The sequence below is a fragment of the Protopterus annectens genome, chromosome 2.part1 (assembly GCF_019279795.1).
Source record: "Protopterus annectens isolate FY-2018-M chromosome 2.part1, PAN1.0, whole genome shotgun sequence".
In the NCBI taxonomy this organism is placed as follows: domain Eukaryota; kingdom Metazoa; phylum Chordata; order Ceratodontiformes; family Protopteridae; genus Protopterus; species Protopterus annectens.
Window position 1 is genome coordinate 1,443,865,355 of NC_056729.1, and position 24,815 is coordinate 1,443,890,169.

Consider the following 24,815-nt stretch of genomic DNA (forward strand, 5'->3'; position numbering starts at 1 on the left):
TTCAAGATGGCTGCACAGTGTTCAATAAGTTGATTAGAGCTAACAATTAGGATAAAATTATGTTACAGGCTAGTAATTACACTGCCTGGATGCCAGCAAAGAAGAAATGCGGAGAAAGTAAGATAAGTGCAACCAAAAAAGAATTTTAACGGGAAAAAAATAAATGTATTCAGAGGTGTTTAAAATATGTAAGACACTGAAGGAAAAAGGTCAAACAGCAAAAGGCTTGGAAAATGGCTTTTAACTTCCTATTCAGATTAACTCCTAAAACTGCAGAAAATAGGGGGTGAAATGAAAGGGCTGGCTGAGCATGAGGTTTCTTAAGAAGATATATTTCAAAACTAGTCGAATTAGAAGACAGGACTACACAGCAGAAAATCTGAGATTTTTTGCTATGTAATAGAGAAATTGGAAGGAACAGACTGCATTAGTTTTGTGAAAGTACAGATTAACAATTTGACTGGTGTTCCATAGCAGGATTTGTTGGGTGAGAGGGCACATCATGTTCCTGCTCCAAATCTTGCCATGAGTAAGCAGTTAAGACCTATATTAGTAAAGATGCAAGAATTTAGCAAAAAATCAGAATCGCATTTAATTGGCCAAATATGCATGCATACAAGGAATTTGACTCCGGTCTCATTGACTCTCCAAGTATGAATTACATAAATGACATGCATACAACTATTAAGAACAAGACAAAAAAGTAAATATACATGCAAAGTGCAACTCAGTGCAATAAATATTGAAATAAGCTGCCCCATCTGGGAATATCAAGAGGCAGGTGTGTGATTCATGCTGCTGCTTTATCCAGCTGTGTTCTGAATATTTTTCCTCGAAGGTAAGACACTTTGGATGAAGAAGAGGCTAAGGAGGAAATAAAAAAAAAATTCAAATGTCAGAGAGAACTGGCAGACATAATTGGGGATCTACTTCTTATTCCTCTGACAATAACAAAGCTAATACAGAGACTTTGGCAGTGAAACCTTTTCCATTGTTTCAAAAGAAAATGCTTGTGTGACAAGAAAAAAAAAAAAAAACGGGAGGTGACTAAAAGACTCTAATACTTCGGGCTTGAGCCAGAGACCAGTTTTGGGAGGTGATGATGATCAGGAAGAAGCCAAGACTGTAAAAATTAGGCATGTGAAATGTGGTTTTGTATGAAGTGGTTGAGAAAGACTGGAATTTTGTTGACTGTGTTAAATTTGTGGGTGAACTGTAAAGCATGTACACATTATGTTCTTAAAGGGGCAATCCCAGAGTCTAAAATTCTGACCAAAAGAAACTTGTCCTGATACATCCCAGTCGTCACCACCCACTAACACATCATCAACCCTACTCCTGCTTTCTGTTTACTTTATGCAGCCCTGTTTTCATTCCCCTCAATGAACAATTAACAATATTCAGTTCCAGACAAAGCTTTCAGTCCCTGATCACTGGGAAACAAAGTTACATTTTTGTGTGCGTTTGTGGTAGGGGTGGTCAGGCAAGACTGTTTACTTTTTTATGAACTCATCAAAAAGCTTATCTTAATTGTGCAGCTGTTTATTTCCTTTATTCTGCATAGTAACCGGGAAAAGCCGAAAGACACAACTTTCTGCATAGTGTAACCAAGACCAGTATAATCAGAAGACTACAGTTTAGTAAATTCATACTAAATCTTAGCAGTCTCTTGACATATTGCCCTTATTCCATAGTAAAACAATCTCAGAATTAGTATGTATAACTATTACAGGTTGACATACTGTACAGCCCCCCATCGGGACAGAAGTTTTGGGCTTCATTGTGTAAAATGAATCTCTTTGTGTCACTTGTGTTTTTGTACAGCACGTCAGAAAACCATTAAATTTGGCTAGTATTCAGAAATCAAAAAAAGAAAACCTGAAAAAAGGTAGACTGCTTCTATTCCTGTTCAAAATTTGCATAATTCCAGTGCTTTCTGCAGAGCAAGTGGCAGTCATGCATGACATCATAGCGATTAGCTAGCATTCATAAATCCACACAAAATAAAAAATGAAATGAAAAGAAAATTGTTTACTAATGTTTTAGCTTTGCATTGCTCATATGCTTTCCTGCAAAGTAGTAACAAGTGAGGTTGTAAAATTCTTGAAGGGCTACTTTTCTCTGAGGAAAAAAGCACAGGTGAAACTAATGAATGACTTTGTGAGAGCTGTAGTGATTACAACTGCAATTTGTGATGGAATTTGACTAGGCCCATTGAAACATTCTGTAAGCCCCCCCCCCCACAGTCAAATGTGGGACATGCCCAGAAAGCCAAACTGAAAATGTAAAATAAGACCAGAATCAAAATAAAAAATCTCTTATAAAGCAGTTTTGTATATTGTGTAGTCAGAGGGATTTCAAATGTGAGGTGATGGAGTCTTAAGATTGACTGCTGTGTTAAAAATATTAAAGCAAGAAAGCACTTATCCAGGGTCTATACTAAAACAAGCTAAGAAAGGCTGTAAAGATAATGCTGTGATCTTGGGTGTCTGCTGAAATGTGGGTGCAAGTGTATTGCTTACATTGTATGTAGAATTAAGATAATTTCCTGTTTTTTTACAGGGTTGGATGCCTAGATTAATGTTTTTGGCTTAAGCTACAGACAGTTTTTAAGTAAATAAGCTTGAAAAGTAGGAATAAAGGAAAGCATGATAATGATGGTTCTTTCTTGCATTTGCAGAGTCATTAGCTATTTATTTCCATTAGCAAATGCTGTCTTGAGGTTGACAAGAAGTCTACTTCTGCAAGCAGTTGTTCATGACGGGTCTGAACAGTGTGCTCAGAGTGAAATTTAAAACGATTGTTTTATGCATCTGTAAAGTTACTAGCTATTTTTTTTATTCTCATTACCAGATGTTTTTACTTGCAATTGAGCAGCCTGCAGGTACAAACATTAAATTTCGCGAGTTTTGAATTCCATGTGCTGAGTGAAATCTGCAAGGTACATTGTAATTAACATTTAAAGGTACATTGGGAAGCAGTTCTGTGAAAAGTAAATTAAGTTTGAAACTATGGGAAGTAAGCTAGCAGCCCTAATATTTTAATGCATTTACTGTAGCAGTGTATAATTTAATTTTTTAAAGGTAGCCAGTGTTAGGATATTATTAGTAGGGCAAGGGAGGCATCTGTGTTCCCTGCGAGAGTGATAGGATTCCTTAGGAGAAATTGGAAACTCTTGATTATGGATAGTAAGCATTTGTGTTCCCTGCAAGAATATTAGGGTTCTTGATTATGGATAGTAAAGATAGTAACCGTTTGTGTTCCCTGCAAGAATAATAGGGTTCATTAGGAGAAATTGGAAGCTCTTGATTATAGTTAGTAAGGTACAAGCATGTTTAGTCCTGTTAGTTTTATATACAGGTCAGGCATCTTTTTATGAACCAGGGAGATGTTATAGATGATAATTAATAAAAAGTTGAAGGAATGTATTTGATTGAGGAAGAGGGCAAGAGTTAAGGAGAGTAAATTGATTCTCCCCATAAAACAACAGTTTAGAGTTCCAGATTTAAGGGATGGTTAGAACTATACACTTAAGGCTAATATGTATCACACATACAATAGGTTATAAATTGAACTAGAAAGGGGTGATCAAATGGAGTTAGCTTCAAGAACTATATACATATAGAGAGTATGATTTTTAATTCATGCCCTTAAGGGCAATGACAGCCACCATACAGAATATTATATTCATACAGTGGTAGGAGGGATTATAAGATTTAAGACAACATGGGGATGAAGAACAAGATTTTAAGAATAGGGTTGACTGCAAGTAGTGCGTTAGAAAATATGCAGTAGGCAACTGGAATTTAATGGAGAAAATTAGCAAAGGATTTATTGAGTATTTGAAGCAAATAAGCAGAGAGGAGAAAGGTAATAGTATGGGATAAGATTAAATTGAAGTTTGGACTACAGATTACACTGCCCTCACTATGAGTAGAGACCGAGAAGAAAAAGGGGTAGGTGAGTGCCAAGTTAAATTTCAGCTCTGGTTAAGTTAGTTGAGTCCAGCACAAAAAAAAACTGTTGACAAATAAGTAAGTAGTACAGCATATAAAATATTGCATGACAGCAATAAGTCAATTAAACTTGTTTGGAAGTTATTAGGAATAAAGACTGAAAATGCAGTTTACAAATGGTGCAAAGGGGGAGGACATCTGTATTGCTTCCAAGTATGTAACAAAGTGTAGGAGGTTTAGGATTTTTGCTTGGATGTGTTCATAGATATGTTTGTCTCCTAAGCAGACTTCAGAGAATTTTTCCTCTGATAGGTAGCAAATGCTAGAGGTGTGATGGGAAACAGAGAATTGAGAACATGTTTTTGAGAATGTAAGGAGAGATTTAAAAAATTCCCTACAGAGTACCTTGTCAGAAATGTTGGGGGAAAAATCTTTGTAACCAAGGAAATTATTCTTTTGAGCCAGGACTTGGATCTGCATTCCCTAGATATTGTAAGGCCTTACTAGCTTTACTGGTATTAGCTGGCAGAAAATCAGTTACTAGAAAATGGAAGTCAAAATTTAGACAAACTGTAACTGAAGTACTGAATATTAGAAGGAGATAAAGGACATAGACATAAATGGAATTTGTATGATTTTTAGGCCCAATATTATTATTTTATTTTAGAGATCATGCATTGTGGTCAGTCCAGTTGTCACAAGTGTTTGGATGGGTACATGCCAGTGAGGCATTATATTCAGTGATTGGCCCAATGAGAGCCAAAACAGTGGAATAATTAAATCTCTGGATCTGGATGCCATACCCTTGAAAACAAGTTCTGCGATGAAACTGGACTTCTTACAATAGTGGATATGTGGTGATCAATGGATGGCATGTTGACATAGGTTCTCCGATCCCTGAAAAATGGATCACCTTTCATAGGTGCATTGTCAATGTGATAGTTACAAGGGAAGCCATGCTTGCCAAAGAGATATAATACATTTCTTGGCATTTAGTTTTAGTCGATGGTTTTGTCACCAGCTTTTTGTTTGGGAAAGGCCTTCTTGGAGGTTTTTGTTCCCCTTTGGAGAGTTTATGATGATGCCAAATATGCAGTCTTCTGCAGACTTGGTCAGCTGTAAATGATTAACATTTGCTATGACCTCTGAGAAGTAAATGCCGAAGAGAAATGGCCCAAGGGCTCTGCTAGTGAGAGGTCTTTTGGAGGAGGTAGAGCCACCACCCTAATTTCCTGGGTTCTGTTTGTAAGCCATTTTGCTGTCTGAGTTACATCAGGATTTACATTTAGTTGGGATAGTTTATGTATGATCTCTTCACAATCCAGATAACCAAAACACATAAATTACAATCTGGGCTGGAACACACGGACACCAGTGCGTGAACTAAATTTATTAAAAGTTTTACTGCTTTCATCAGGATGTAACATAGACTTCCTCAGAAACAAATTTACAAAGACCAATCCCTCTTTTAAATATCCCTCCTACAAATCATCACATGCCAGTAATTGAAACATTCCAATTGAACTTAAAATCACAGACATTAAGCAACAAAAAATGCACTCTCATTTAACAAATTATTGCCAATAACCAAGAAAAGACAATAATATATATATATGAAGTCAAAAAATAATGTAAATAAAAATGTAACGTATATAAATAAATACTGTTTTTATTATTACAAAACATAAGAACGAAGTTTCAAAACACTCATGATGGACAAACTATTAAGACTAGGGTAAACACAAGCATTCAACCTAATTTGCCATCTAAGCTATTTCAACTCTATAAGGTCATTTCATGGGCCACCCCTCGCATTCTTAATTACATTATCCAGGCCCATAATCCAAAATGATGCCTAGGATTATTAAGCAGATATTTTGCAAGTGCGTTATTGGTGTTGCCCTTCCTAATGACCAAAACATTCCTGTAAATACGTTCCTTAAATTTTCTGTGGGTTTGTAAGCAAAGTACCAGCTGAGTTGCAGTTACAAAAAAACTTAGTGTTAACATACACCCCATTCACAATAATCTCATTTTGCACTATAACATATTTGCATTGGTTGCAAAAACCACATCTAAACGTACCATTTTTTTCTGGATGTTCCTAATCGTCTTGAATAGCAACCTCTAAAATTTCCTTATGGGACTTCCCTTTCCTGTATACTAGCTTAGGGCCATTACCTAACATGTCATTAAATTCATTGTAACAAGAAAACAATGTTCCAGTTCTTCCTTAGGATTCTAAAAATATGAAGACAGTCAGGGGTATAAATAGCAGTAAAGGACAAAGAAAAATCCTTTTTATTAGTCCTCTCTAACATCTCCAAGACTGATCCATCGTCCGTATTAATCGTAAGCAGGGGTACATATTAATCACCAGCCATTTTCTGACTTCTTTCTACATAGATGTCTTGGATCAGAGTTGGAGGGTAACCCCTAGAAGTAAACATATTCATCAGGATCATGGCCTCCGTATGAAAAGTATCATCCTCAGAGACCATGGTAAGGTGCACAAATTGTCCCTTAACAACCCTCCTTTTTTGATCATCAGAATGGCAGTTGCCATAATGTAAGAGACTGTTAGAATAAGTAGATTTTCTATATACATTAGTTATCAGTCTCTTCTTGCAAGTATCTTTCACCAGATGCACATCCAGTTAAGAAATGTCAGTATGACTCCGTTTGGAAGTAAATCTATGAAAGGGGGTAGTCTAATTTAAATAATCAATAAATAGCTGTAACTCCCCTGCAGATTTTTTCCACACAATACATACATAATCCAAAAAGCGTATGTACAATTCCCCAAGGTGGTAATGACTCAGATTGCCCTAAAACATGCGTCTCTTCCCATTGTAGCATCACAATATTAGCAAATGTGGGGACACATGCTGCCCACATAGCAGCCCTTTTTTTGTAGGAAATATTGTCCCCCAATATACAGTTATTTTTTAACACCAACTCCATAAAAGTGACTAAGGTGTTAATGTTAGAAAAAACATTTGACTCAACAAGAAAGTCATGAAACCAGTCCAAGCCGGTGTCATGGGGTATCGCATTGAAAAGGTTAACTATATCAAACAAACAGAAAAGTAAATCATCCCCATATTTCATTTTCCTCAGTTTCTCTAAAAGGTCCCAAGAGTCCCTACGAATATGTAACTATCCAAAGCTTTTTTCAACTTTAAATGAATGTATTTGGCTAGTGGATGTGTCTTGGAACTAGAGGCATTTACTGTAGGTCTCAATGGGGTTCCCACAAATCTTTGTGAATTTTGGTTATCCCAAAAATTGATGGTATATGTAGGATGTTTCACCTCCACTCATCTTGTGTTATTTGACCCTGGTCTAACATGTCTTGAAGTAACCAGTCAGTCTTAGCTAAGAAATATGTACCATATTTAAAGAGGTTTCTTCATAAAAATTTCCATCACATAACTATACATCTTTATAAAAATTCAAAAAAAAAAAAAAAGAATTTAAGGAACATGTTTGAGCATGTTTTAGACATTAAGAAGGGCAACACCAATAATGCACTTGCAAAACATGTGCTTAATAATCCTGGGCATCAGTCTGGATTTATGGGCCTGGATAATATAATTAAAAATGTGAGGCGTGGCCCATGGAATGACCTTATACAGTTGAAAGAGGTTAGATGGCAAATTAGGTTGAATGCTTTTACCCTGCCTTTGTCCATCATGAGTGTTTTGAAACTTCGTTCTTATGTTTTGTAATAATAAAAATGTATTATTGTAATCTTTATATATATATATATATATATATATATATATATATATATATATTGCATTTTTATATATATTATTTTTACCATGTGTATTATTGTCTTTTCTTGGTTATTGGCAATAATTTTTTAATGAGTGCATTTTTTGGTTGCTTAATGTCTGTGATTCTAAGTTCAATTGGATTGTTTCAATTATTGGTTGTCTTGGTCATGTGATGATTTTTAGGAGGGATATTTAAAAGAGGGATTGGTCTTTGTAAATTTGCTTCTGAGGAAGTCTGTGTTACATCCTGATGAAAGCACTAAAACTTTTAATAAATTTAGTTTACATTGCACTGGTGTCCATGTGTTCCAGCTTGGATTGTAATTTGTGTTTTGGTTATCTGGTTTGTCAAGATGATGATAGCTGCTGGTGCTGGACCTGATTCCCAGTTGTCGTGTGGATTGGATGTGTTAACTAACCAGGTTGGGTTATTGAGCAACTTGTACAGCAATTAACCCAACAGGTCTCTGTTATAGCAGCTCGCACTGGTATGGACAATGATATGGGGTCTCAGACTGTCTCTATCCCTCCTGGACAAATGACTTCTCCTAATTTAGTAACTAATCTTTCTGACAATGAGTTTTTGGTTACTCTGAGGGCTCTCAGCAATGACCCTAGCGAATATAATTCCAACAATATCAATCTTACTACTTGGCTCAACCAAAGTTTGCCTTTTAAATGTAAAGCTTCTAGGGAGACTAGAACCATTCAGCAGTCCCTTGATTTACTGCAGGACAAGCTTTTAAAGATTATAAAAAGTCAGGTTGAAAATGGTTATTTTAAAGAAAGCATTAAGGTTCGGAGGCTCCCGAAGGGACTTCGGCACTTGAAATTTCCGAATACTTTAACTGTTAATTTCCCTCTGCATCATGAGTTAGTGGAGCTTTTCGATCATCAGTGTTGTGAATTATTGGAGGTTCTCATTAAACACAACCAAAGAGTGATCGTTGAATTAATGAAAGAAGCTACCAATTTGGAGCAGGTTATGACATGTGATTTACTTTTTGAGCAGTGCAAAGACATGTTTTCTAACATTTTTATCTCTGTGGACAAAGTTATGAATATTAAAGCAAGGCAAGAGAGGAAGTTTGAATGCAATTGGATTGGTTATTTCAAGGGTTTGGCCTATCCAAAACCGGCTGGTCTTTTGGTTCCACCCAATGAGGATTTTTCCACCAGTGAAAACCCTTCTGATAGAGACATCACACATAATAGTTCTGCCCCTTTAGGCCCAAATCTTCCCAGGTGGTCAGAGAGGATCAAAAACTGTTGTTACAACCAATAACTTCAAAAGAATGCAACCGAGAGTGGGAATGACCATCATTTTCGTCAGTTTTGGAAGAAACTGGCTCGAATGCAGAATTAATTGTTCTTTCGGAACCTGATGAGGTTGACTTGCAAATAAACTATACAGTTGGTTTGGACATTGTTACGAATACCCTCTGTGACTATTTTCTTTACAGTTATACAGATAACTCGTTTGACATGAAAAGGGTTGATTTATTGAGCCAGAGGTTTTACTTTTATTCTCATGGCCATGTTTAGAATTGATGAGTTGGTCATTGATTTAAAAATCTTTTTAAGAAAGTTGAATTTTAAAATACTATTTAAATATAGAGATTTGGACAATGTTTATAATGCTTTTAAAAGGAATAGTTAGTTCAACCCCCCACTTGTGTTACAGTTAGTTACTTTTGAAAAACTATGTAAGTTTGAGTTTAGATCTTTGCTATGCAAGAAACATATCAGGGCAAATCTTTTCTGATACAGAGTTGAAGCTTCTGAGTGAATTGAGCAAAGATAAAAGACTAAGGGTGATGAAACCTGACAAGGATTGGGGGGGGGGGTTGTGATTATGAATAATGTTGATTACTTAAATAAGATGTATAGTTTTTTTTTTTATACGACGGGAATTTTTATGAAGAAACCTCTTTAAATATGGTACACATTTCTTATGCTAAGATTGCTTGGTTACTTCAAGATATGTCAGACCAGGGTCAGATAACACAAGATGAATGGTATTTTTTCGAGGTGAAACATCCTACTGTACCATCTATTTTTGGGCTACCCAAAATTCACAAAGATTTGAGGGATTCCCCAATGTAAATGCCTCTAGTTCCAAGACACTTCCACTAGCCAGTACATTGATTTAAAGTTGAAAAAAGCTTTGGATGGTTACACACACATTTGTAGGGACTCTTGGGAGTTTTTAGAGAAATTGAGGAAAATGAAATATGGGGATGATTTAATTTTCTGTACATTTGATGTAGTTAACCTTTTTGGGGTTGGGAGGGTGGTCTAATGGTTAAGGTGTTTGCCTTACAAACACAAAGTGCAGGGTTTGAGTCTCACAAGGGATAATTGGCTAGGCTTACAATGGCTCACAAGGGTGATTAGCCTCGTACTAACCTATGAACCTATAATGTGATACCCCATGACACCATCTTGGACTGGTTTCACGACTTTCTTGAGTCAAATGTCTGCTGTGTGTGATGTGTTTGGTGTTGTGTGTGTGTTTTGGAAGTCTCTACTGTTTAGGTATGTTTTTATTGAGGACCTTTGCATAGGTGTCTGTGTGTTGTGCTTGGCTATGTGATGTGAGTGGTGTGGTGTTTGTGTTGGCAATCTCCTCTTTATCAGGATTACTGACTGTGACGTGAGTGAGCTTGGACTCCAGGTTACTGATGTACATGCATTTCTCGCAGATGGAAGAATTATGTGCTAGGAAAAGAGGGTTGTCAGTAAACATGAGGCAGTTGCTACACTGTCTCAGTATGCCCATGTCGACCAGGCTGGCAGGAGAAAGTGATGGGAATTGTCAGGACATAGTGTTCCGAATGCTTGGGCAGACTTATGGAGAGAGGGTTTTGTTAAGGGTTTGTCCACAAGAGTGTAGACCACAATAACCTTTTTAAATGTAAAGTAACTGGCCTGAAGCACAATTGCCAAGACCAAAGCTTAATGCTTAGAATAACAAGTAAATTTGCCCTTCTGTAATAGAAGAGCATCACTGTGTGTGCAGAATGCTGAGACCCTTTCCAATTTGGTCATCATTGTTGTCATACACTAAAACCACTGTGTACCTCTGTACAAACTTCTGTTAAAAATAAAGACAAGTTACATAATAGTGTGCCTTAATGCTGTCTCAGTCTGACTTACTGGTTCTATTTTGTCATCGGAAAAATTCTACAAATTCTTCCTCGCATCAGCCTGTAGGTTGCAAACTCTCACTGTTCCTTCCAGGGAAAAGACAACCCATGTATCCTGATTCAAAGCCGCATTACAGTGTCTCCTTCGTAATCTGTTAGAGGCAGTACTACCACTTCACAGCTATCTCACCCTCACAAGTATTATGCTGCTATCACTGAGTTGCACCCCTACACGCACTGTTAGGCAGTATCATCACACACTTCAGCTAAATCTTATTTTATAATCCTGCACTCCTTAGCATTTTTGTCAAAATGCCCCACATCTGTTTCAGTTGGTAAAACCCATAGTCCTACTTACATTTTACTTAGAAATATCTCAGTCTGACTGGTCTTACTGCTTGTATGGCAGCAGCAGTATTGTTTGAGTCAGTCGTAAACTTTTTCCTAAATGTCTTCTGAGTTGCTAGACTGTTACTGTCTTGAGAACTATTTTTCTGTGTCTGCTGACCATTAGCCCAGTTACTAACTGACCAGCTAATTCTTCATCGGTGTATGGTATCATGGAATACCATCATGCAGGCAACATATCATCTGTGCCACACATAGAAGTCTGACATGTATGAGATTTGAGGCCACTCGAATCTCATACATACCAGGGTTGGGAGGGTGGTTTAATGGCTAAGGTGTTTGTGTTACAAACACAAGGTGCAGGGTTTGAGTCTCACAAGGGATAACTGGCTAGGCTTAAAATGGCTCGCAAGGGCGGTTAGCTTAGTACTAAACTATGAACCTATGAACTATGAACTCGTGACTTTTTTTTACTTTCACTCATGGGTCACACAAAAGACCAGTTCAACAAATATGACAATGGATGTGTATACAACTTAGCAACCCTTTTCTGATATAATTATTTCTGCTTTGCTAGGTAATTTTAAGAGATTCTACACATGTCATGTTTAGTTCTGTCTGTGTTGAACTGTTTTCACAGTAATCCTAAGTTTTGTTTTACTGTTACACTTAACAGAAGCTCTGCTACCTACTGAATGAAGTATGTATATCAGCCTTGAGCAATTTATATCATCCTCTTCAACATGGTAGAACATACTACTCTGTTCTCCCTACTACATCACAACAGGCGACTTTCTTTTCACTTCCTCTTTAATTATCTGACATCATTTCTGAAGTATTTTGCTGTTTTTTGTTTTTTTTGTTTTGACTGACGTGCATACCTCACATTCAGTACTATGACTGTTTTTATTAGAGAGCTTACACAACTACCATATATATATATTTATCTATGTATCTGTTTACATCTAACTCTGTTTTATACGCAAAAGTCACTGGAGTGGCTTCGGCAATTTGGTGGATAGATATATTTCAGCCTGTAGTGTGGCATTCAGCAAAATCCACCACTGCTTGACATCAGTCATGCAGCAAGTCAGGATGGCTCCCCTCATGAACAAACTGTTTTTGGATATTCTCCCTCCCTACCATGCTGCTCAGGCTACTAGTTTTCTAGTCAGTCTTTGTTACTGTAGTGTGTTGAGCTATCACTACCAAGTAAGCTTAAAACATTGATTCACTTGTAATATTTCTAGAGTTTCTGGCATTTTGTGTCTCTTGTTAATTGCATTCAAAGTTAGGCATTAGTTCCAAGGTAATAGCTGAAAATGGACTGCAACAGCCTAGTTCACATTTCTGCAAAATAAGTTAATTATTTACTGATATTATCTTTACAATATCACAAGCTAAGCTTGAGCTCCTAAAGAAAGATGGGCTCCTGTTGGAACCTGGTGATGATCTTGAGTTTGCATGGCATAGGTGAGAAATATTAGTGTGTGATATCATCCGGCATTCATTATTATAGTCTGTTAAAACAGTTTGTGGTTTTGAGTAAAACATAAAACCGTGCTTTTAAACTTTAAGTCGGTGCTACTGGGTTACTCATCATGTTATTATTCTAAGTGGCCTGTGTTACAGGTCACTTTAAGCGAGCCTTTGCTTTTTAACATCAGCTATTTCCCCTAGCTCTTCCCATTTTGGTAACCTTTTTTTGTGTTGGTTTTATGTCTTGATTTTTGTGCTCAGACATTTGCTTGTGTCTGTAGGATTTTTAACTTTTATAATGTAGGATTTTTCTCAGCTCTTTGTGTGTATGTATGTGTGCATTTGTGTGTGTGTGTAAATATATATATATATATATATATATATATATATATATATATATATATATATGGATTCCATACATTTGGTCGAATTGCACTTAGTCGGAAATTATACCAGGCATTGCACTTCACTGAAAGCTCACTTGGTCGAAATTCATTTGGTCGAAAATGGAATATAGCCCCTGCCCCACTCCAGTGCAGCCCTGGAGTGAGAATATTAAATAAGGGGGGGTGTGGGGGGCACAGCATAATTTTAATGTATTCACTATTGTAAGAAGGTATATCCATTAGAAATGCATTGATATATATATATCTTTAGTAAAAACTATTGGCATAATGTGGGGGGCTACGCCCCACACATCCCCCCTTGTTTAATATTCTCACTCCAGGGTTGCACTGCAGTGGAGCAGGGTCTATATTCCTTTTTCGACCAAATGAACTTCGACCAAGTGAGCTTTCAGTCAAGTGAGCTTTTAGTGAAGTGAAGTGAAATGCCTGGAATCATTTGCGACTATGTAATTCAACCAAATGTATGGAATCCATATATGTAAATATATATATATATATATATATATAGATATATATAATATATATATATATATATATATATATATATATATATATAATACTGCGTATAAAATAGATGTAAATGGATATATGTGGTAGTTGTGTAAGCTCTCTAATAAAAGCAGTCATTGTACTGAATGCGAAGTATGCACGTCAAGTCAAGACAAAAAAATGGCAAAATACTTAAGAAATGACGTGAGATAACTAAAGAGCAAGTGGAAAGAAAGTTGTCTGTTGTGATGTAGTAGGGAGAGCAGAGTAGTACGTTCTACCATGTTGGAGAGGATGATATAAATTGGTCAAGGCTGATATATATACTTCATTCAGTAGGTAGCAGAGCTTCTGTAAAGTGTAACGCTAAAACAGAACTTAGAATTACTTTGAAACAGTGCAACACAAGACATAACTAAATATGACATGTGTAGAATCTCTTAAAATTACTTAGCAAAGCAGAACTAATTATGTCAGAAAAGGTTTGCTAAGTTGTATACACATCCATTGTCATGTTTGTTGACCTGGTCTTTTCATGCTGTACGTAATAGTATTTCCTAAAGTCACTGAATACTCAAAAATTCCAATCTTCAGCATGTAGTGTTCCTTCCACTTTATGTACCATACATTAATTCACTTACTTTACTGAAAAATATTTTGCAAACATTTTCAGCTGTGTCTAGAGGGAGAGAATTTAGAAACACAGTACTGTTCAAAATACTGCATTCACACATGTTTGAAAATTAATAGTTGGAGCTTTTTCTTCATGTTAGCAGCTGCCTGTAGTTAGGTGAATTAATGAAAGGTTTATATTTTCTGTAACAGTAATCATTTTTAATGATGTTCTAGGTTATGGATAGCACAGAAACCCAGTATTCTGGAATGCAGATAGGCCAACTTCAGGATGAAGACGATGATGCCAGCACACCTGTGGAAGAAATGACTGAACATTTCAGAAACTCATCTTTGGGTAGCGTAACCATTACTGTCTTGTGAACATGTAGAAGTAAAGATAATGACCTTGTGTTTGGAATATGTATTCTGGTAAACAGTATACATGTCGGTGGAGTTGGCATAATTATGTGAATACCTTTAAAGCTCATTTTGAACTAGCCACTGGTATAACTCTATCTGATGTCTGTATATTTATACATCAGCTCATTGGTCTAGTGTGTGCATTAAATATCTTGCACTGCTGGTTTTGGGAATGAGTGGTGAAGTCACAGACTAAGCCACGTAGTCCTGCGTATTTAATTTATTACATAAATAAGCCCCCATGGTCAACCTCAGTGTCACTGCTCGACAGAGGCACAGCTAAATAATGGGCATAGTTTCTCCAAACTAAGGGGTGGCGTAAGCCACAAAACTATGGGCTAGGCTTATAAATGCCCTTGGGCAGATAGCCTAGTATGAACCTATGAACCTATTTAGCTATATTTTCTTTGCTTTTTTGGGGCGTCAGAGAAGTCCTTCCTATTGATTTCAGTGGGCTCCTTGGACCCTCATCCTTCCTCCTCTGTCATTGTTAGCTGTGGTAACCTACCCTTATTGATAGTTAAGGCTACAGCAGCAATAATCCTAATGCTAATCATAGTACAGTTGTGTAAGTAGATTCACCACAGCATTTGATGTTCAAAATGACCACTGCTGCAGTAGCCACTACCTTCCTCTATCCACCCTATTTTTGTATGTTTTTGTTGCTAGAGAGAGGATGTATATTTTTTTGTTTCCTGGCATTTCAGGGCTTTAGCCTCCCACTCTTAGTTGACATGAAAGCTCTGAAGGACATGGCCCCTAATCCACTCTTTTTCTTCAGCTAAGACAGTGATGGTGAACCTTTTGAGTTTGGCATGTGAAAAGCTCCTCACACAAAATAATTTAATGCACTTCACATTAAAAACGAATGCAAAAGTAGTGTCTTTGGTAACTCGGGTGTTGGTGATCGCTGACGTGTCACCCAAAATGTCATGGTGTGAGTCATCTTTGACACGTGTGTCATAAGTTTGCCATCACTGAGCTAAGCTGAAGCTGAATAATGGTTTGGGTGCTTGGAAGGTGCGCTTGAAATTTTAGAAGCTGTTGTATCCTTTGCAGGATATAACCCATAAAGCTAAGGCTTCTGCAGCAGTGATCATTCTAACATCTACTGTTATAAGTTTACTTAACACAGCTGTAGTTTCTCTCTTCTGAAACTAGCCAAGGGCAATTACCTCTGACTGGATTTATTCATGCAAGACTGGGGTTGATGTTCATCGTGTTTCACTGTTGCAGTCATTACAATTGGGGATATCCTGCTGGCAGGCTACCCGCAGTCGGCCTGAGTTCCAAAGTCTAGGTCCAGCGTCAGTTGCTGTCGCCTCCTCCCTGACATCAATGCGCCAGGGGTATAAAAGATGCAGCCGATGCCATTTTCTTCAGTCTTTCTTGCCGTGCGGTGCCCGAAGCAGAAGCAGCTTGCAAGTGCCGGTCGGCTGACTCCTGAGATTTTCGTGTTCGAATTTCAGATCCAAAGTCTTCATTAAAAGCTAAGTACCCCGTTGGGGAAAACTTTTTTCTTGCTCCAGACTGATGTCAGAAAAAGTTAATAATTGCATTTCTTGTGGGAAGCAAATACCTCATAAGGATTTTCATTCTTACTGTATTCCTTGCCTAGGCCCTGACCACAACATTGCTTGTTGTCGGTTTTGTGCTAGATTTAACCAGCGGACTATAAAGCGCAGGTAAGATTTTGCTTTTCACTATTTTGACAGAAGATTTAATTACACGATGCCGTCGGATAGCCAAACGACTACCGCAATTCACAAGAAACGCAAAGAAAAAGAAAAGGACAGGCATCCGAGGTCTAAAATCGACGACGAGGCTTCTTCTAAGCCAGTCGCTGTTTCGCTGGCTGACAGAGGCGCTTTCACAGCCCCTGATGCCCACTACTTTGGACCCGCAGGCCGCAACAGACTCCCACGTGGAGTCGCCTAGGCCACTGGAAGCTCAAGGTATTGGACCCTCGGAAACTATTCCCTCAGATGGGTCCGGAGCCGCTGAGCAAGCATCGGCTTCTGAGGGTGTTTTCAGACCTACTAAATTGTACATTAAAGTGACTCCAGTTACAAAGGCAAAGACTAAAGCATCTTTAAAGACAAAGAAACAAGTGCAACATCCTCACGGTCAGGCCTCCATGCCCAAAAAACAGATGCTTAAAATGGCCAAAGAACTAATTACTTTGATCAGGGGATCCCATCCCACTCCTGATAAGAGGCCTAGGCAAGAGATAGAATATGCATCTTCAGATCAGGTTTCCATTTCCTCTGATTCCTCTTCTGACCAGGAATATTCTCTTCCTCCCTATGAGGATTCTGATGCTGAAGAATCTATTCCTTCAGCCTCTCCTCCTGAGGATTATTCTTTTGGTAAAACCCTGCATACTATGAGGGAGCATTTCCACTGGGAGAGCCAAGATTACTCAGAATCCAAGAAAAGGCTCAGAGACTTCCTTTTATTACCTCAGCACAAGCCCCTTGCTATTCCTCCTGTTTTATACATTGTAGATTATGTATTTTCAGAGTCCAGACTGTCTCCTGATTCTCTGCCACCTGCTCCTGTTAAGCCAGACAGATACTACAGGGTTCCTGATTCACATAAATTTCTTCATAAAAACCCTGCTGCAGACCCAGAAACATCTCTCAGGGTCCCATAGGGGTCAAGGCGTCCACTGCAAAAAAACCTTATACTCTCTGATAGGGATTCAAGAGCCCTGGACAGATGGGAGAAAAAGATTTATACTTCTGCTACCTTGGGTGTAAGAGCTTTAAATTGTCAATTTCATATGCTTAAATATCAGCAATATCTAATGTCACTGCTTAAAGAAAAAATGTTGACAAATTCAGAATGTGCAGAAAACAAAGAATGGTGTTTAAGCAGAAGAGGTTTTGAAGAAAATGGAGGACAAAGCTAAATCTATGTAAACAATCAAGGATTTTCTTACAGGTACAGCCTCCCAGATTTAGCAGGAACTGGCCTGCAAAGAATTGGTCCTTTCCAGTGTCAGACAGGCCACAAAGAGGTAGATACAGATGCCCCAGAGGCAGATCACAGCCCCAAGGCTCATACAGGCCTAAACAATGGGGTGCTTCACTCTCCAAAAGCGGAGAAGAAAAATCACAGCCATACAGGAAACAGACTCAATGACTTTCCCCTGCCAGCACCAAGCACTTATCTTCTGGCAGCTCCTTTGGGGGGAAAACTAGCACTTCTTGCTCAAAATTGGCATATGATCACCCAGGACAAATGGGTCTTAAGCATCATATCCCAGGGCTACAGGTTCCATTTTCACACCCTGCCAAGGCCAAACTGTATGCCAGACCTGCCACGCAGTCAATGGGCAGAGGCACAAAAACAAGTTTCATCCCTCATGGACATGAGGGCCATTCAGCAAGTACCACAGCAAGAGCAAGGACGGGGATTTTACTCAAGGCTAGTCTTGGTGCCCAGAAAGGACAAAACCTGGAGACCAATATTGGACCTTTCTATCCTGAACACATTCCTGGCCATTCCAAAATTCAAAACGTTAACTCTGCAGCAGCTTCTGCCCATGCTGGGCAAGATGGCTGGCTCAATGCATTACCAATTCTCTGCACTGCTCTTTGGCTTATCTACTGCGCCCAGGGTCTTCACAAAGTGCCTGGCACCAGTAATTGCTTTTTGCAGACAAAAAGGAATTCAAATATATCCTTAATTGGATGACTGCCTTATTCAAGCAGAGAACAAGGACATTCTTCTACAGCATCTGGCGTTTGTCAAACATTGCTAGCAGGCGTAGGGTACACAGTAAACTAAAAGAAATCAAAACTCGTACCCTCTCAAGAGATAATATTCCTGGGTGCAAGCTTAAATACAACTGCCCAGATGGCTTATCTCACGCCAGACAAACACAGACAACTGACTACTTATTTCAAAATGTTGGCAGCAAAGACCCAGTTATCTGCAAGAAAAATTCTGAAGGCTTTGGGCTTCATGGCATCCTGCATTCTGCTAATTCCATATGCAAGACTGCATATGAGGAAACTTCAGTGGTATCTAAAAAGTGTTTGGACTCAACATTGCCACAGCCTGGAAACAGTAATTACTCTCATTCCCTGCCTGCAACAGGAGTTTCGATGGTGGGCAAAAGCCTGTCTCCACAACACGGGACAGCCATTCACCTTACCCACAGCCAGGCAGACATTGACAACAGATGCATCAGATTATGCCTGGGGGGCACATATGGCTTGAAGATGTATTCAGAGCACATGGTCCGCAAATCAAATGCATCTACATATCAGTCAAAAAGAGATGCTAGCAGTTCAAAATGCCCTGACGGCCTTCAAGGATCTACTTCATCCAGGACAGCTACTGATAAAGACGGACAATACCACAGTCATGTGGTACATAAACAAGCAAGGGGGCACACATTCCTACCCCTCTGCAGACTAGCCATGAACTTGTGGGACACAGCATTGACTTACCAAGTACATCTGCAAGCACAATTCCTGCCAGGAAGGATAAATACTCTGGCAGACGAATTAAGCAGAATTCTAATGGATCCCCACAAGTGGAAATTGGATCCACAAGTCTTCAGCATGATAACAAAGAACTGGGGATGCCTGGACATAGACCTATTTGCCTCTCCTCACAATTGCCAACTACAAAGATTCTGCACAAGGACTTATCACAAGCAAGCATGGAAAGTGGATGCTCTATCTTTCAGATGGAAAAACCTAACAGTATATGCCTTTCCTCCTCTTCCTCTCCTCCCCAAGGTACTTCTCAAGGTCAGACAAGAAAAGCCAAAAATTATTCTGATTGCCCCAGACTGGCCCTGCCAGCACTGGTACCCAATCCTAAAGAGCTTGTCCCAAAGCCCAGCTTGGACGCTACCTCAAATTCCTCACTTATTGACTCAACAAGACAGTCAGATACTGCACAGCCAACTCAGGACCCTAAACTTGGCAGCAGGGCAGATAATGTAGCCATTCAAGACACACCTCTTTCTAAAGTCGTTATGGATGTTATTTTGGAGGCCAGGAGGCCTAGCACCAGAAAATCTTATGCAGAAAAATGGAAGAGATTCTGTGCTTGGAACCAGGCATAAGGTATTGACACGATTGTTCCAAATATTCCTCAGGTTTTGAAATACTTAACTGAGATGTTGGATTAAGGCCTTTCCGTCTCATCCATTAAAATTTATGCCTCTGCCATTTCAGCTCATTACAATACAGAACCACCTATTTTTTCCCATCCATTACTAAGGCAGTTCCTCAGAGGAGCCAAAAACATAAGACCCCCAAGGAGAGCACCAATACCTACATGGGACCTCAGTTATGTCTTGGAAAAACTTACACTGCTTCCCTTTGAGCCAGCCTCTGCAGCTGATATAAACTTCTTATCCTGGAAAACAGCTCTGCTCCTAGCAATAACCTCCACTAGACGAGTCTCAGAGTTACAGGCACTCATGGCTGTGGAACCTTTTATAATTTTCCATCCTGACAGGGTTTCTCTGAGGACAAACCCTACATTTATGCCTAAGGTAGTGACCAGTGTGGCCCTTAACCAAACAATTCACTTGCCAACTTTTTACCCAAACCCACAGAATAAGGGTGAGAGACTTCTGCATTCTTTGGACATTCACAGACAGCTACGCTTCTACTTGGACAGAACCAAAGCTTTCAGAAAGACTGAACAACTTCTAGTAGCTTATGCTGCAGGATCACAAGGAAAGCCTAAATCAAAGCAGACTATTTCAAAGTGGATAGGCCACTGCATTCGTTTCTGCTATTCACAGCATGGCAAATCCGTGCCTAAGGTCATTAGGCCACATTCCACCAGAGCAGCAGCCACTTCAGCAGCCTTCCTCAGAGGAGTACCAACCAAAGACATCTTAGAGGCTGCAACTTGGAGTTCAGTGCATACTTTTACAAAGCACTATCACTTACTTCTCTATTCTAAATCCAGGGCAGGCTTTGCCACTGCAGTTTTGCAGGGCCTGATGGCTTCTCCTAATCCTGTTTAGCACCAGCCTCCCTACCATAGCTTTGGGATTCAAGCCAATTGTAATGACTGCAACAGTGAAACATGATGAACATAGTACAGTTGTGTATCTACCATAAATGTAGATGTTTGAGTGTATTCACTATTGCAGTCCAGGTTGTTCATCGTGCATACAGCTGCAGTCATAACAGGTGGGTTTTCCTGCCGTTAGGCGGGTCCTCGGTCGGCCGAATTCCAAAGTCTAGGTCCGGCGTCGGATGTCGTCGCTTCTTCCCTGACGTCAGTGTGACAGCGGTATAAAAGAACCAGCCAACGCCATTTTCTCCAGTCTTTCTTGCCGCGCGGTGCCCGAAGCAGAAGCAGTTCGCAAGTGCCGGTCGGCCAGCTCCTGAGATTACGAATATTTTTCAACCGAAGTTTTCTTGAAAGCTAAGTACCCCGTTGGGGAAACTTTTCTTGCCTCAGACCGATGTCAGACAAAGTTAATAATTGCATTTCATGTGGGAAGCAAATACCGCATAAGGATTTCCATTCCCTCTGCATTCCTTGCTTAGGCCCAGACCACGACGTCTCGGCCTGTCGTTTTTGTGCTACATTCAACAGATGCACTATTAAGCGTCGGGCGGAGTTCGCCCAACACTATTTTGGCAAAAAGTTTAATTACATTATGTCGTCGGATAATCCGACTCCAGTTTTGAGTAAAAGACGCAAAGATAAGGACCGACATACGAGGTCCGCAACTTCTACCGACACCACGCTAAAGCCGACTACTGGTGCTCCGGTTCTCAGCGAGGCGCCTACGCAGCCCCTGACTACTGATGAATTTCATTAGCGGTGTCTTCTGTGCCCGAGGTCGCAGGCTCTTCGGCCCCCACCCTGACTACAGATACCGAAGCCACTCTTGGCGGGGAAACTCAGAGTTTAGACAGGCCTGCCACCTTTCAAGGTGTCTTCCGGCCTTCTTCTTTTTCCATTAAGGCTTTCACTAAATCTAAAGCAGCCATGCATTCTAAAAGACAAGCTCCACAGGGCCACTCTCAATGCCCCATGCTTAAAAAGCAGATGCTCAAAATGGCTGAGGATTTGATTACTCTTATCAGGGGTTCTCAACCCCCCTCAGACAAAAGGCCCAGAGTGGAGGAAGAATACCCTTCCTCGAACCAGGCCTCCATTACTTCAGAACATTCTGAAGACCAGGAACATTCATACTCCCCTTTTGAAGATTCTGATGCAGAGGAGTCCATTCCCTCTGTCTCCTCCCCTGAGGACTACTCTTTTGGGGAAACCTTGCATACCTTGAGGGAACACTTCCACTGGGAAGGCCAAGATTACTCAGACTCCAAGAAAAGGCTCAGGGATTTCCTCTTGCTCCCTCAGCACAGGCCTCTGGCTATCCCTCCTGTCTTAGACATACTAGATGATGTGTATTCAGAGGCCAGCCTTAACCCAGATTCTTTACCTCCAGCTCCAGTCAAGCCTGACAGGTATTACCGGGTTCCTGATTCACACCAATTCCTATACAAAAGCCATGCGGCTGACCCAGAAACTATTTCACAGGGTCCCAAGGGAATTAAGGCCTCCACTGCCAAAAATCCATTACCTTCAGAGAGAGATTCCAGAGCTTTAGAAAGGTGGGGGAAAAAGGTATACACCTCTGCCACCTTAACCATGAGGGCATTGAACTGTCAGTTCCATATGTTAAAGTATCAACAGTTTTTATCATCTCAGTTGAAAAGCAAAATGTCACAACCTGAGCAACCAGACTTGAAGGAGTTGCAGGATTTGTTGCATAGTGCATAGCAAGTGGGTAAACATACCTTGCAATGTGGTTTTGATGCTTTAAAGGCCTCATGTAGAGCTGCTGTTACAGGATCAGTCATACGTAGACATGCTTGGCTCAAAGAGCAAACCTTACCAGATCATGTCAAAGCTAAACTACTAGATGCACCTCTTCAAAAAGATGTATTGTTTGGTGTTAAAGCTGAGGAGGTATTAAAGAAAATGGAGGAAAAGGCAAAATCAATGCAAACAGTGAAAGATTTCCTACAGGTACAACCTCCACGTTTCAGTAGAAATTGACCTTCAAAAAATTGGTCCTTTCCAGCCATGGACAGACCTCAGAGGTAGATACAGGCGCCCGAGGGGTAGAGGGCAATCTCAAGGATCATTTAGAGGCAGACAATGGCAAGCACCTACACCAAGAGGTGGTGAGGATAGTTCACAGCCATTCAGAAAGCAGAACCAATGACTTTCCCCTTTGCATGCCAAGCAAGGCTCAATTGGCAGCACCTTTAGGCGGAAAATTGGCGTTATTTTCGAAAAATTGGCATATTGTCACAAAAGACAAATGGATCCTGGACATTATAGACAGAGGCTACAGATTCCACTTTCACACCCTTCCAAAAATGAGAGGCATGCCAAACCTGCCACACAATCAAAGGGCAGAGGCAGAAAAACAAATTTCAGATCTCATGGACATGAAAGCTATTCAAGAGGTACCTGCACAAGAACAGGGTCAAGGTTTTTATTCCAGACTATTCCTGGTACCAAGGAAGGGCAAAGATTGGAGACCTATTTTGGACCTATCCATCCTAAACACATATTTACTCGTATCAAAATTCAAGATGCTCACATTACAGCAGCTTCTTCCCATGCTGGGCAAGGAGTCTTGGCTGGTAACATTGGACCTCAAGGAGGCATACCTGCATGTCCCAATCAGACAAGATTGCAGAAGATACCTCAGATTTCTTGCAGGTTCAACCCATTATCAATTCTCTGCATTGCCCTTTGGCTTATCTACTGCGCCCAGAGTGTTCACGAAATGCCTGGCATCAGTAATTGCCTTCTGCAGACTTCAAGGGATACAAATATACCCATATTTGGACGACTGCCTGATCCAAGCGGACAGCAAACACATACTTCTGAAACACCTGGCGTTTGTAATAATGTTGTTGAATTCTCTGGGATACACAGTCAACAAAAAGAAATCAAGACTAATACCCTCTCAAACAATAATTTTTCTGGGTGCCAGCTTGAATACAAACACCCAGACGGCCTACCTCACGCCAGAGAAACAAGGGCAACTAACTCATTACTTCAGAAAACTGGCAACCTTCACCAGGCTGACTGCAAGGAAAATCCTGCAGGCTCTGGGATTCATGGCATCTTGCATCCTGCTAATCCCATGTGCAAAGCTGCATATGAGGAAACTTCAGTGGTACCTAAAAAACTTATGGTCTCAACACAGCCACAGTTTGGAAACAATTATACCACTGATTCCATGTCTTCAAAAGGAATTTCTGTGGTGGGCTCAAGCATGCCAAAGAAACATAGGTCTCCCATTCTGCAAGCCTCAAGCAAATCAAGTCATCACAACAGACACCTCGGACTATGCCTGGGGGGGACGCACATGACAGATCGGTGCATTCAGGGCAAATGGTCCCAAAAAGAAAAGCACTTACACATCAATCAAAAGGAAATGCTAGCAGTAGTAAATGCTATTATGACTTTCAGAGACCTACTGCATCCAGGCCAGCTATTGATAAGGACAGACAACACCACAGTGATGTGGTGCATAAACAAACAGAGAGGAACCCATTCATACCCCCTATGCAGGCTAGCCATGTCTCTTTGGAACATGGCTCTGGAATTACAAATCCAACTTCAAGCACAGTTCCTGCCAGGCAAGGAAAACACGGTGGCAGACAACCTAAGCAGAAATATGACAGATCCACACGAAGTTGCATCCTCAAGTTTTTACAAAGATAATTCAAGCATGGGGAAGGCCAGACATAGATCTCTTTGCCACCCACAGAAATTACCAATTGACAAAATTCTGCTCAAGGACCTTTCATCCACAGGCCTGGAAAGTGGACGCACTCTCTTTCAGTTGGACAACAATGACAGTTTATGCCTTTCCACCTCTTCCTCTGCTGCCCAAAGTTCTATTAAAAGCCAGAGCAGACAGACCAAAGATGATTCTCATTGCTCCAGACTGGCCAAGACAACACTGGTACCCACTCCTGAGGAGCCTGACGCATTCCCCACCATGGATCCTGCCTCTAATGCCTCTTCTACTGACTCAGCACAACTTCAAAACTCTTCACAGTCAGCTGAAAACACTCAATCTAGCCGCATGGAGGATTCCTTAAATTCACAACAGACCCTACTCTCCAAGGAGGCGCA

At 40.0% G+C, this 24,815-nt stretch overlaps 1 protein-coding gene across 4 annotated transcripts in view; it reads left to right on the forward strand.

Moving 5' to 3' along the window:
- HTT (huntingtin) overlaps window positions 1-24,815 on the forward strand; it is a 4,811,037-nt gene that overhangs the window by 961,985 nt on the left and 3,824,237 nt on the right. For all 4 annotated transcript variants that reach the window (XM_044062924.1, XM_044062926.1, XM_044062925.1 and 1 more), the window contains one exon: window positions 14,460-14,580. In XM_044062924.1, coding sequence (XP_043918859.1) covers window positions 14,460-14,580 — 121 coding nt within the window. The remainder of the gene's footprint in view (window positions 1-14,459; window positions 14,581-24,815) is intronic.